The sequence below is a fragment of the Hippocampus guttulatus genome, chromosome 1 (assembly GCF_054856545.1).
Source record: "Hippocampus guttulatus isolate MCC_2025c chromosome 1, RoL_Hgut_1.0, whole genome shotgun sequence".
NCBI lineage: Eukaryota > Metazoa > Chordata > Actinopteri > Syngnathiformes > Syngnathidae > Hippocampus > Hippocampus guttulatus.
This window is the reverse complement of record NC_141261.1, coordinates 13,543,003-13,557,287: the sequence shown is the minus strand read 5'-3', so window position 1 is coordinate 13,557,287 and position 14,285 is coordinate 13,543,003. Positions and strand designations below refer to the sequence as shown.

The 14,285-nt window shown below is 42.5% G+C and overlaps 1 protein-coding gene across 2 annotated transcripts; it reads left to right on the top strand.

Moving 5' to 3' along the window:
- The first annotated feature begins 915 nt into the window (after positions 1 to 915).
- Positions 916 to 9,493, top strand: slc15a1b (solute carrier family 15 member 1b). Of its 2 annotated transcripts, none has more exons than XM_086111169.1 (21): positions 916 to 1,030; positions 1,163 to 1,304; positions 1,393 to 1,512; positions 1,577 to 1,676; positions 2,977 to 3,067; positions 3,157 to 3,240; positions 3,487 to 3,569; positions 3,673 to 3,759; positions 5,168 to 5,257; positions 5,376 to 5,420; positions 5,498 to 5,530; positions 5,605 to 5,693; positions 6,128 to 6,209; positions 6,281 to 6,397; positions 6,473 to 6,607; positions 6,692 to 6,738; positions 7,530 to 7,637; positions 7,725 to 7,839; positions 7,932 to 8,069; positions 9,058 to 9,165; positions 9,254 to 9,493. In XM_086111169.1, exons 1-21 carry the CDS (start codon positions 916 to 918, stop codon positions 9,491 to 9,493), a joined length of 2,169 nt encoding a protein of 722 aa, XP_085967295.1. The 2 variants fall into 2 exon arrangements, with proteins under 2 accessions (XP_085967295.1, XP_085967286.1); XM_086111160.1 differs by having other exon boundaries at positions 6,473 to 6,613.
- The last annotated feature ends 4,792 nt before the right edge of the window (positions 9,494 to 14,285 follow it).

The window sequence follows — 14,285 nt, the reverse complement described above, 5'->3', positions numbered from 1 at the left end:
CTAAATTGGTCTGAGCCCAAAGGTGAAACTTGATTTCACGAAATTGTGCGTCACGACCCCCCCCCCCCCCCCCCCAAAAAAAATCACAGCTACAAATAAGTTTTCTTCACGGCGTATCTTTTTGAGAGAATGAAAAGCTTGGTCATCCGGGCAAGGCTTGGCGTCCGGCTGCCGCTCTTTTTCAAGGATTCTTTCATCGGGGCACCGGCATCCCCGTTGTCTTTCCACAAACTCTACGTCTGACATTCACAATCCAAATGATGTTGCTTTGTCATCGTAAAAGTCCCTTCCTCGCCATTTGATTGACCGCGCACGCTTCCACATATGCAGACATGACGCCCTTGCACAATTATACTGTGAATGATCGGCCAGTATATAACCGACCTTATCTGCACATTTAGCCTTGATAACGAGCATACACGGCTCATCCACGTGCATTTTCAGTCTGTGACTCGCGTACCGGGCATCGGCAGATGGGAGGTTATAAAAGCTCACCTTGCTCGATTCCAGTTGAGACTTGACTTATTAAGGGTCTTGAGCAGCGACGGGCTAAACGATCTCAGCGGACACATTCAGCCATGGCAGGTGAGTCTGATTTAGATGGTCGCCTCGTAAGTCAATGAATAATTCAAATGTATACTCATAGGTGTATCATCAGTGTTTTTAAATGAGTACCATTAATATCCTCATTGATGTTTTGCTTGAAAACTGTTTTTTCCACCTTTATTATGATTGTCGACAGGAAAAGATGAACTGGGCAAGCCCAAGTCAAAAAGTGTAAGTACCGTGTGTATTTTTTTTTCCCCAAATGTACAAAAGATACATTGTGAAAATATGCAGACCGGTAATGCACATTCTTCATCTGTTCTACTCAACAGGACAAACAAGTACTTGTTTTGTATACCATCCGTACAAATGACTAATAGGAATAAAAATGTCTTCCAGGCTTTGGTGTGCGGCTACCCAATTAGCATCTTTTTTATTGTGGTCAACGAGTTCTGCGAGCGCTTCTCCTACTATGGCATGCGAGGTGAGTGCCCTTGCTCGCAGAGAATGAATCTTAATTTGAGTCAAACGTCACCGTCCAAGGAACGATCAGACGGCAGCTTGCGAATTGCGGATCTGACTCGTCATTTTGAACCTTCTCTCCTTTCCCTCGCAGCTGTGCTGGTGCTTTACTTTAAGTACTTCCTGCGATGGGACGATGATTTTGCCACCACCATCTACCATACCTTTGTTGCCCTCTGCTACCTGACCCCGATCCTGGGTGCCATCGTGGCCGACTCTTGGCTGGGCAAGTTCAAGTGGGTCTCGCGGCACCGACTCACTTTGTCCGATCGCAGTCGGAGCACACGCGTCCATCAACGTCTTCGCTCTTTCCCCTCCGTGCAGGACTATCGTTTACCTGTCCATTGTGTACGCTTTGGGGCAGGTGGTCTTAGCAGTCAGCGCCATTCATGACATCACAGACAACGACCGTGACGGAACCCCGGACAACATGGTTTTCCACGTGTAAGCGCTCAGGCGCCGAGCTTGCGCGAGTTGTGAAACTTGACTGGCAGCCTTCTTCCCGCAGAGCTCTGTCCATGGTGGGTTTGCTTCTTATCGCCCTGGGAACAGGAGGCATCAAACCTTGTGTTGCGGCCTTTGGTGGAGACCAGTTTGAAGACCATCAGGTAGGCTGGAACACGTGATTGGTTTTCTACATAAAGTCAAAGGATGCAAGGGTGCCTTTGACGTGACTCTTCACCACTCAACCATTTAACATGTTGAAACCAATCAATTAATTCAGGTAAAGCTAGCTTAGGAAATTTTATCTTATTTTGTATCAAGTAAATTAATGTATTTTATAGGCATTTATTTAAAAAAAAAGTCAATGATCAACATTTTGCAAAACCACACTTGAAATCCCCCGAGCGCAAATGGGAAAATGTGTTACACAGGGTTCCCACTCTTCCACTTGCTTTTTATTTATGGATCTTTTAAGGACTTTTGAGGGCGAATTTAGCCATTTTTAAGGACTTTTTCTCCATTCACGGTGGATTTATTGCCTGCTCGGCAATACGCGGGCTGAACAGAAAGCCACATATCATTGAGCTGGTGTTCAAATCATTGCTGCCAAAGGAAGGGCACATCTTTTTGTATTTGTATTTTTTTTGTATTTGTATTATTTTGTAATTTTTTTGTTAACTTTTTGGCGCAGACACCCGCAGCGGCTCCTCTTGATTTATGTTGAGAGGGAAGAAATTTCATCTGTGCTGTATGTTACACATGCAGTACATTTGACAATAAAGTTTATCCAATCCAATCTTGATTTTTAGGGGCAATCAGCTAACCCTTTATTTGATATATTGTAAAACTTGAATTCATTCTCAAATAAAATACACTAAGAAAAATTTAAATGTAGAAAATATAAAACGTCCATTTATTTTCGAATAAAAAAATATTTTTAAGGATTTTTATTGATTTTAGAAGCTTTCCCTGAAAATTAAGAACATAATTTTACTTTTTATAAAATGGATTTTTATGAACTTTAAGGACCGGCGGGAACCCTATTACAGGTCTGATAAAACCAAGGTTGACATTTTTGGCCATTGTTCCAAAAAATGTAGATTTGGCACAAACACAAGCCTGCTCATCACCAAAAAAGAACAACGTGCCTGCTGTGAAGCACGGGGCCTTTGCATCGTGGCTGTTTTTCTTCATTCTGGAAGTGGGGCCTCAGATGAGGCAGCGCGAATGATAACAAGTGCAAAATAATAGTCAGCCACGTGTTACCATAACTATGACAGATTTCCTGCCGTGTACACATGTTTTGACCAAGGCAAGGTATGACTATTATCTGCTGAACACACTTATCTGATGCTTCTCAGCAATTTTCACCCAAGAGCATTGTCCAAGGCCAAGTACAAAGATTACTGCGGGTTGCATAAGAAGGCTTCTTGACATATTTTTTCGACATCTCGTCTCCGATAGGAGAAGCAGAGGAGCACTTTTTTTTCCATTTTCTACCTGTCCATCAACGCAGGCAGTCTGCTGTCCACCGTCATCACCCCCATCCTCAGAGGTATATGCCTCGACATCCGCATCAAAAAGGACGTGTTCAAATGAAGGACGAGCTGCAATCATGTGTTTGGTGCGTGTGTTGCCTTCCAGCCCAGGAGTGTGGGATCCACAGTCAGCAGAAATGTTACCCGCTGGCTTTTGGTGTCCCCGCAGCCCTCATGGTGGTCGCTCTGAGTAAGAATCCCGCCCGTTTGCTCTGCTTGAGTTAGTTTACCAACCGCGTTAAGGCAACCTGACAATTTCCAACTTATTTTCTCCTCCAAACTGCAAATATTTCATTCGACCTTGTTGAACCCGTAGAACAATTTCCGACACAATAGGAGAAAAACTTTGTGTAAAACCTTTTCAGGCGTAACTCGGCGCCAATTCTTTTGTTTCTTTTATTTCTGTGTGTGTGTGTGTGTGTGTGTCTATATGCAGTTGTGTTCATTGTGGGAAGTCAAATGTACAACAAGACTGCTCCTCAGGGAAACATCATGGTGAAAGTCTGCAAATGCATCGGGGTACGTGCACCTACAGCCATCACTTTTGACTTCTGTGGTTCAACGAAAAAAAAAAAATGTATCTCATCTGAAATGGACATGTAATTGTTTTCCTCTGCTGCAGTTTGCAATCAGCAACCGCTTCAGGCATCGTCATCCGGCATACCCGAAAAGAGAGCACTGGATGGACTGGGCTGAAGAAAGATATGACGTAAGTTCAGAATATTCACGCGCAAAACACCTGAAATCACAAAACTGTGACAAAATTGTCTCTGAAAGCCAAGTCAAGATAATCCTCCATCCATTCTCTGATCTGCTCATCCTCGGAAAGTGGTGCTGTGCTAATGTTGTCCATTAAAAAAAAAAAATTATATTTTAAAGTTGTTCCAACTTGCATTATCCCAAAAAACTACAAGTCATGCTTTTATTTTTTTATTTTCCTGGGGAAATGTATTGTAGCAATCTCTTTATAATCTTGATATGATGCAAAAGCAGCAGTTTGGCAGATAATGAGCAATTTTCCCCCCAAAAAGAGGCTTTCACGCTTTTTAATGTCACTCCCAAATAAACAGCTTCGCCTTTGCAAAGTCTGCTTGGCTTGATGCTAACAAAAGTTAGCGTCACTGTCTTCGGTGTCGTAACCCTCGAGCCGCTGATATTTGAACGCAAACTGTGGAGCAACATATGGAGACAAGCAATAGACGATACCCACAGGTATATAGTCTTTATCCTCGGCAAAGACCAATTTGTATCATTTCATCCTACGGAAGAAATGTATATCCGTAAGTCTGTAGGTGAATTGAACACTCACAACTGTCTACGTGTGCCCTGTGTTTGGGTGATGACAAGTTGTGGGGGGACTCCACCTCTCGCCAAAAGTCAGCTGGGATAGGCTCCAGCTCACCCACAAACCTAGTGAGGGACATTCTTTATTGGTTAGTTATTGAATTCTTTTATTTTGATGATGTCATGACTGTATGTTTTTATAAAGCACAGCATTATTGATTGATTACTATCTTTTATTTATTTAAAAAAACATGTTTTCACCAGTTTTTGTTGGCAATTTTTTGGGGGAGGCCGGAACAGTGGTGGTGGACAAGTGAAGCTTCGTGAAGCACTTGTGTAAGTTTTTGAGTCCTCTAGAGGGCAATCTTGGTTCAAAGATGCAGTGGAATTTTAAGACATTTCCATTGCACTAACCTTTATATTTAAACCAAGAGCACCATCTAAAGGTGTCAAAAAGTATCATCACAGGTGCCTCATGAAGCTTCGTTTTCCCATCATTACGGAACAGCAAATAAATGGAATTATACGTTCATTTCTGTGGCCAAAGATGATTTGAGATACAAATTTTATGAGTTCTAAGGAGCATGTTCACGAAATGAATCGAAATCTCATCTCAAGGCACCACTGCACTGTACTCAAGAGCCCATTTACCATCTGACTGGATGGAAAAAATAAATCAGCTGACTCGAACAGGTTGACTAATTCATGCTTGGGCTTCTGCGGCGATGATCGCGCTCACTGTAAAATGTTTATCACGGACTTGTTTTTTTTTTTTTTTTTTTTAATATCATGACATGCAAGAATAACATTATTTCTCCCGCTTGTTGTTGTAGAAACTTTTGATTGCCCAGGTGAAGATGGTGGTCAAGGTGCTCTTCCTCTACATCCCCCTGCCAATGTTCTGGGCTCTCTTTGACCAGCAGGTGAGTCGCCAATGCCCACCGAACCCACCTCATGATCTTCTTCTCTTTCTTCGTGTATTAAGGGAGCAAACATAGCCAATGCAGTTTTGCCTTAAGAAAAGTTGTGTCTCCTCCACAGGGATCAAGATGGACCCTCCAGGCGACGACCATGGACGGTGACTTTGTAAGTCGTGAGTGATCAGAATCCCTGCTGCAAAGTTCCCAGAAACCGACGCTGACAATCGCTTCTGTTTTCAACAGGGAATCCTCATAATCCAGCCCGACCAGATGCAGGTGAGCTCTTCTGTAAATAATCACGGTCGGGATCTTTTGGGACCAACTGAGCAAGTCACATCGCTTCCCGCCAGACGGTCAACCCCATCTTGATCCTGATTCTGGTGCCGATTGTGGATAGTCTGGTCTACCCGCTCATCTCCAAGTGCAAGTTGAACTTCAGGTGAGTGTTGCAGTCGGTCATGTCCGATGCCATACGGCTTCCACTTTTTTCCTGTCCCCCTTGATGACAAATGCAGTCTCCGAGGGGTCCTTGGTGAACAGAGGAATTCCTTTCAGACAGCGATAACGTAGCCCAAAATTGTCCGTCACTAATCGACGCTACGGCTGTAGCAAAGTTATTTTGACAGTCAATATTAATCTGAATGCAGCACAGTTCACTGTGCACAATTTGTAACCTCGAAACGTTGTGTAGCGGTACTCTCATAAACCGCGGGCCCCCTTATATTTGCAGAGGGACTAAAATCAACTCAGTGACTCTTAAACCTCAACGACACAAAAAAAATGGTGTCAAAGTAGGCCCACGAGTTGATTAACAGTTGGCCACGAACAGGAAAAGTGGATGCAATTCATTTGCGCACGCATGCTGTATTGCAGCCCGTTGAAGAGGATGACCACGGGGATGTTCCTCGCCGCTCTGGCGTTTGTTGCCGCAGGCCTGGTTCAGCTCCAGATTGATGTGAGTGTGACTCGCTCGCACACACAGGAAGGCTGTGACGTTTTTCACACCTCGTTTGACTCTCCTTTCAGCAAACCCTGCCCACCTTTCCGTTAAGCACGCAGAGCCAAGTGAAGGTTCTCAACATGCTCGACAAGCCATTAGACATCACGGCTGGGTCGCACTCATTTAAGTTGGATGCTTTCACGGTAATTCAGCAGCCCGGACGACACGATCCACTCAATGCGAGTCACCTGACCGACCGATTCATTTTCTTTCAACAGGCCAACAATGACTACCTGACATTCGATGACTCATTTTCTCTGGAACTGGGCCCCGACGCAGTTTATCCCATCACTTTGAGTGACGCGTCTCGGAATACTCTGGTGATCCTTCAGGATGGGCCTTTGCCCAGACCAGTAGGGGTAAGGAAGGCTAGCAGATGAGGTCAAGGAAGCATATCTAGAACTTGAAACTCAAACTTGAAAATTCTCCCACTACAGTTTGATGACATCACAGCCAAGCCAGAACAGGGTGCCAATGCAATAAGGTAAGTTCAACATTTCAATTTAGAAGTATTAATATTCCGTATTTTTATACACTATAAGGCACTTCGGATTTTAAGGCGCACCTTCAATGAATGGCCTATTTTAAAACTGTTTTCCTATATAGGGCGCATAGAATAGAAGCTACAATAGTGGCTGCAGTTGCGCTACGCAGCCACTAGATAGAGCGACGCTAAAGGGAATACAATACAATGCAGCTTTATTGATATAGAGCCTTCAGAACCGCTGCAACTGGAACAAAACCATGAGAACTGGTCACAAACATGGACATGAAACATAAAAATGGCATTACAGAACAATGAATGAAAGACAAAAGTTATGCAGACAACTGATTCAACAAAAAGGCACACCAACCTCATGGGCTCACATCCGCAAAGGGCTAAATATCCTCAGAAGTCTTGCTTGTCTCCTTCTTCCTTCGTTAAGTCAATAGTTAACTTTCCTTTTAGTGTTGTCTTCGTTTCATAATTGCGGCACAGAGCTCGCAAAGTAGCAGTGTGCGTTGGCGACTGCACATGCCAGTTATTGTCGGGCAAAACCCTTTTAGGTTACAATTGGTTCCTGCTAATAATCACCACTCGATGGCATAGGAACGCTAACAGGGGAACAACTCAATGGGGGGACTATAAAGAGACTGTAACTAACATCCTATATAAGGCGCTTCGGATTATAGGGCGCACTGTCGGCTTTTGGGAAAATCTAAGGTTTTTAATTGTGCCTTATCGTGCAGAAAATACGGTAATCGTCTTGTTGTAACTAATTTGTTCTCCTGCAGATTTTTCAACGGCCTCGGCTCGACTTTGAACATAACAATTGGTAATCTGGACTTCAATGGTGTGGGTGCTTTCAACATGTCAAAGTATTTGGCAGTACCGCACGGGAAGTACGTGACGAGTTTTATCTTCCGTTCTTTTCTGCTCATAAGCACCACCAAGAAACGCTCTGACTCTTGCATTCTTGACACATTCAGTGCACAGTTCCTGATCGAGAACAACACAGGAGGCCAGTGCATCTACAACCAGCAACTTGGCTTCGGCAGCTCTTACACCTTGGTCATCCCGCCCACTTTCACATTTGGACCAAATGTAAGAAGACGTTTACTGACACGTGTGCGCTCGGGAGCGCTCCCTTCTCCACCGAGGCTGTGCAATCATAGTGATTTGTCGGTTTCCTCCAGTGTCACCTGGATATCCGTCAAGTCAATGACATCCGACCAAACTCGGTCCACATGGCCTGGCAGGTACCTCAGTACTTCCTCATCACGGCAGGAGAAGTGGTCTTTTCTGTGACGGGCCTGGAATTCTCCTACTCGCAGGTATTCTTTGCACGCATTCGACAGCGGGCAATCTCCAATTCTTTTGGATTTTAAATGCCGCATTTTATGGCGCACCGTATTAAAAGGCGTGGTGTTTGTTACGAGTGCTGATTCTGTATTAAACATGCACAACTCAACTCAACTGTATTTATAGAGCACTCTCAAACAGACGCATTATCGGTAAAACGTACGCTAGCTTAAAAAAAATACGGCAGCGGGAGCAAAACTGAATTCGGTTGTATTTTATTGAAGTGTTTCACAATGTACTCATGTAATTTATATTACATATATATATATATACTGTATATATATATATATATATATATATATATATGCAGTATATACTTTTTTTTTTTAAATCAACCTTTTATACGGATTGGTGATTGTGTACAGTGGTACCTCTACTTACGAAATTAATGTGTTCTGGAAGAAATTTCTTAACTACAAAATTTTGTAAGTAGAGACGTGTTTTCCATGTAAATGCCCTAATCCGTTCCAAGCCCCCGTCCCCCCAAAAAAATCTGAATAAATGTTTTATGAAGCAAAAAAGAAACCAAAATATGTAACAAAATTGTGTTAGAATTAGATTATTGCACGATACGTAAAATTATCGGAGCGCCTCATGGCCCGAAGGGTGAATGACGGGGACGCTGCATCGACACATATCTATCGAGCTACACACAACAACACGTAAGGTAGAGGTTCCTCTTAGCCAATGGGATTCCAGGAAGATGCTCGGTAATAGCCAATGGCAGAGCAGCTATAAGTATGTTGCGTTCAGGAAACTCGGAGCTGCGAGTAGCAGCCCAGACTGTATTTTTACCTTTCGTATCTTGAAATTTCTTTCGTAACAAGAGGCAATATTTTCCTGTTGAGACGTTTCGTAACTTGAAAATGTCGTATGAAGAGACGTTCGTAAGTAGAGATACCACTGTATCTTTATTGTTCCAATAAGTTAGTGCATGTCCAAACTGTAACTTCTTCCCAGGCACCCAGCAACATGAAATCAGTCCTGCAGGCCGGTTGGCTGTTAACAGTTGCTGTCGGAAATATCATCGTGCTCATTGTTGCCGAGGCAGCGACACTTGAAGATCAGGTGGGTGCTTTTCGAAAGTAAACGACGAAAGAGAAATAATTGTGACGATAACTATAATACTGATCATCGTGATAATTGTATTCCTCAGTGGGCCGAGTACATTCTCTTTGCGTCTTTGCTGGTGGGGGTGTGCATCAGCTTTGCCATCATGGCCTATTTCTACACATACACCGACCCGAGCAAGATCGAAGCTCACTTCCGAGAGATGGAGTCCAACGAGAAGCGCAAGAACATGGACGGAAAGGACAGAGTTGAGCGCCGCAATGAAGAAAAGTGGTCCGATTCCAGCTCAGATGAGGAGGAAGAATCCACACAGACCAAGTTGTAAAACAAACAAAGAGGAAAAATAGAGACTCGGACCCAAATTATTTACCTTTGTATTTAAACGCTGCAGGTTCTGTGTTTCTTTGTCACTTGTTGAATGTCAAAAATGACTTTGATCCGTGTTTGGTAACATGATTTGCAAATTTGCAGGAGGTCGGTTTCCATGCGGGTGTACTCGAGCACATTGTAGTTTGTCCTGTTACTGTAAATTCATGATCAAATGGCTTATTTTGCACTGTGTTGCAGCAACTTACCATTTCCTGTTTTGTTTTCGTTTGAGATGTGCTGTGTCGGGGGCGGTAGGCATTGCATTGTTTATAACAGGCTGTTTTTAATTAATGACAAATGAGTTTTCTCCCATTGTCTTTTGTGAGTACAAATAGGATGGCTTGAATTTTTTTCCAATATAACATTGTTTTTTCTTTAAACCTGAAATCAATTTGTGTTGCATTTTTATATGATGCCGTCAGCATGGGGGCAAAATGTTGCAGCGTGTGCTGAGCACGTCTGCCTCGCAATCAGCGGCGGGCCTCGCTTGACTGGCATCCAGTGCCATACCAACTCACGCAAACGCACACAATATTTTCTTTAAAATATGATGAATTTTAAACAAGTATGCATCAACATGAAGGAATATTAAAATATAAGGAGAACCCCCCCGCCAGATGAACAGAAAAAATTGCAATAATGTTGGCGTTGACTTCTAGGGCCCTAATTTGGGAGACTGGCGCCCAAGAGTTCAGCAAAACAAAACAAAAAAATAAAACGGGCACAGCTTTGTTTTTGTGCCAGTTGAATGTGTTTGGATCGTGTTACGCCTCACAAAATAAAGTATTCTATGCTAGCCGTAAAAACGGGCACATCGTCATTTTTGTGCCGGGGCAATGGTCTGATTCGGCGGCTAAGGTAAACATGACACACAATCATGCTAAAGAATTAAGAGCCTGAGTTACGTGGGGCTCGCGTTCACCGAAGCTCGTCACAATGAATGAGTTAGCTACGAGTTACTAGCTAGCACGAGTAGCAAAAACCTTGCCAGTATTCCGCAATTCTTGACTCTTTACTCAACATTTGGAGACATAGAGGCTCAGTTAAATCAAATGGAGACAATAACTTACCAGATATGAAATAATTGATCCTTAATTATGTCTGCATTTAATAGCTGGCGGCCACAGCCTGGCGTTTTTTGAAATGACTTGGAATTGCAAAAAAAAAAGGCCTCTTTTGTATTCCGATTCCGACACCCGTACACACAACAGCAAATCAGAATCAGAATCAGAATCAGAATCATCAGAATCAGAATCATCTTTATTGGCCAAGTATGTAGAACACACAAGGAATTTGTCTCCGGTATAACACGCTGCATTAGTATCATCGTAAACAACAAATCATTGAACCATTTTAGAGTAACCAGTAGCAGTATTTGTAGTACAAGAAGAGTGACTACGTCAGTGACTGTTTAAGGAGTTAATGGCTAGAGGGAAGAAGCTGTTTAAGTGTCTACTGGATTTGGTGCGCATGGATCTGTAGCGTCTGCCTGAGGGGAGTAGCTGGAAAAGGTGGTGGGCAGGGTGCGGGGGATCCAGGAGGATTTTCCGTGCCCTTGTCTTGATTATTGCAGTGTGCAAGTCCTCAAGAGTGGGTAGGGCGGTGCCAACGATTTTTTCCGCCGTCCTAACTGTCCGTTGAAGTCGGATTTTGTCCTTTTTTGTGGCGGCCCCAAACCAAACCGTGATAGAAGAACACAGGATTGATTCGATGACTGCCGTGTAGAACATGTCGAGATTGTATCAAACTATTCAAAAATATGAAAAATAACATGCTAAAAAAACTAAATCCTCATACCCTCACACGCAGGTGTCTTCTGGTATTTTGAGTCAATGAGGCGTGCGCCAACTCTTGATGTCAAAGAACCAAAATAGGTCGACCCTGACAGAAAATAATCAGTCTGATGCTTTTCTTAAAGAGGACAATGTTTGAACTCAACACTAAGTTTATTCCAAGTGAAATGCACATTATTGGATTGGTTTTTCGAGCTCTCATGGGGCATCAAGAACAAATACTTCAACGGCTTTACTAAAATACGGAGTACAGCCTAATATAGAAAACGTCGCATGCACAAAAGAAAATCCAGATGCTTGAATCTGTGCGCATATGGAAATGCTGGCGTACCAGTCTCCTCTCTTGCCACGCCCCTGTAAAATATGCAAATTTGTGTAAACAGGGCATGTCGGTGGGAATTATCACGCTGCATGAGCAGATAATCGCATTATTAAACCATGAATCACTAATGAAAAAAAAAAGAGCAACTTCAAGGCTGAGCCGCAGATGCTTGTAGACAAAGATGAGACCCCCCAAACATATTTTTGGCACGATATCCTTTGAGCAGTGGCATTCCGTCAGGGCCAGCAAGGCCTTCTCTGCTGGCCTAAACATTCTCAGAAAAGTAAATTTAATAAATTTACTTTTCTGAGAATAACATGAATTTAATTTGTTATCTTATTTTCATAAATATGTCAACAAAATTATTCTCTGTATTCTTTACGTCATATTATTTCCACTTAGTCGAGTGGCTTTCAATGTTATTTCAAATAACATTGAAAGACACTCGATAAATAACTTATTTATTCTGGTAGAGTTTTTAACCAATCATATTTCAGATAGCTTGTGTTGCCAGGTAAACTAAACTTGCTCGGGGTAAACAGAGCAGGCCCCTGTGAGCTGTAAATGAACCGGCACAGTCAGCTTGCAATAGCCAATCAGATCACGAGTCTGCATGCCAGGGCCAGCTAGAAGGGCTTACGTCGACACTGGACGTGCGCGTTCGGTGATTGGATTAGCGCCTGCTGGAGGGAGCTGTTGCTGCATTTTGACCCAAAATGGCCGAAGGAGAAGACGTTGATCTGGTTGCAGGACTACTTTCCACACAATTTTCAAGACGGACCTTCCACTGGATTTACCAATTTAAGTTGTTTTACCAAGGCAGCAAGGAAACATCAGAGCACGCCTGGGCACTTACAAGCTACGGTACGTTTATAAACGTTTGGGGACACTCGCGTAGATCTGCAGCTCCGTGAACAGGCACTACATTGGTGAGTAAATGAATTTTAGTTTACATTTCTTCTTGTTATTTTATTTCGTTAGTATTAATGGGAACTAAATAAAATGGCAAAGATACAAAAATGTATCAAATAAATCTGCTTACCTGCAATTTATAATGGCGCATTGTAGTCAGCTTCGTGCACTAAAATTTGTTCAATCTCAGCATTGCTCAACATTTTCAGTTATGTTGCATAGCCTATTCTCAAAATGCAAATGATCTGTTAATTTTATTTTCAAAGAATAGTTTGTTTTGTTATTGTGTGGTTGGTGTCTTATATGAAATTGTGACATTGCGCAATTTATTGGACAGACTTGTTTATGATCACACAGTGTAATTTGGGTGGCATTTTATGTAGTATTTTTTAAATCTTTCTTTTTTGACAATATCTGTAAATTTAGTTTCCTGCTCTTAATTGTGAACGCATACTTGATGGTTTTAAATGCTCCTGAAATTAAGCGCTGCCTGACGAGCCTATATTGTGTTAATGTATGTGACGTCAGTGAAGGCCTAAGGTTGAAATGCACGGCCCGCCACTGCCTTTGAGAGCCAACAAACAAGCTCCGTGGCAAAGATCTGCCACCAATTGTGGCTTAATGCGCAAATGGAAGCGGCATCAGTTTGTGATCGGCTTGGCTTAAAGTTAAAATAAAGTCTGCCTTGGGCCTGATGGACCAGTGCCGACCTCACAGTGCAGACGTCGTGGGTTTGATCCCAGCTCTGGCCTCCCTGATATTCTGACACATTTTTGTATATAGATGAGGCCCTTGGTTCTAAAGTTAAGGTTGTCCCTTTTTTTTTTGTATTTGCACTGTTATTTGACAAATATGAAGGAATCTTGAGCCTTCATGTTTATAAATAAATAAGTAAGTAAATAAAGTCTGTTTACTTCCCACAGCATGCGCATTACAAAATGGCACCCATGAACTCCTCCCAAATGGGTCTTGTTGATGGAGTCAGCCAAGTAATTTATGAGCGCTTCAATGGAACTGCTTCCCTGAGTCAAGTGGACTCTAATCGGGCTTTTATTTCCCCGAGGAAGAATGACGGGCCACTCAGCACATTTACCATGATAGATGATGACGCTCAGAAGGTTGAAGTTTGCTTTCCTTTTATGAGGACATTCGCTTTGGTGCCAACAACAGCCCGCTTGTCATACGTCGTGTTATGGAAATAATAGTGGTTTCTCACCAATGACTCATGTTCAGTCAAACTTCCGTGTATTTGCTGCATTTGCAAACTTGCATTATCATGTTTTTTTGATGGGGCCGATCGATCCCCTGTGATCCACAGAAAACAGTCAAAACTCACCTATTTGCTGTTTTGCCAAAGTTTGTTTGTTTGTTTGTTTGTTTATTGAACATAAAACATATATACAGTAATAATTTGACAGAAAATAAGGTAGATAAAAAAGTAAAAAGAAAGAAATCAATCTTCATTCAACACAGTTGAATAAAGTCATTTTGAAGTGAGTTGGAGAGCTTCGTTCATAGTATTTATTTTTATTTTTTTTGCTGCTGTCCGTGATGCTCAGGACTGGCAAGGAACTACGTCGGCTGTTTGGAAAAATTAGCATATTTTCCTGAAATTCCCAATAGGCAACCCGCCTCTTGCCTCTCACTATCTGAGGTCTCTTCATTTATGACTTTTTTTGGTCAAACAGGCTGGAGGGGTGGTCATGGCATCTCTGAATGGT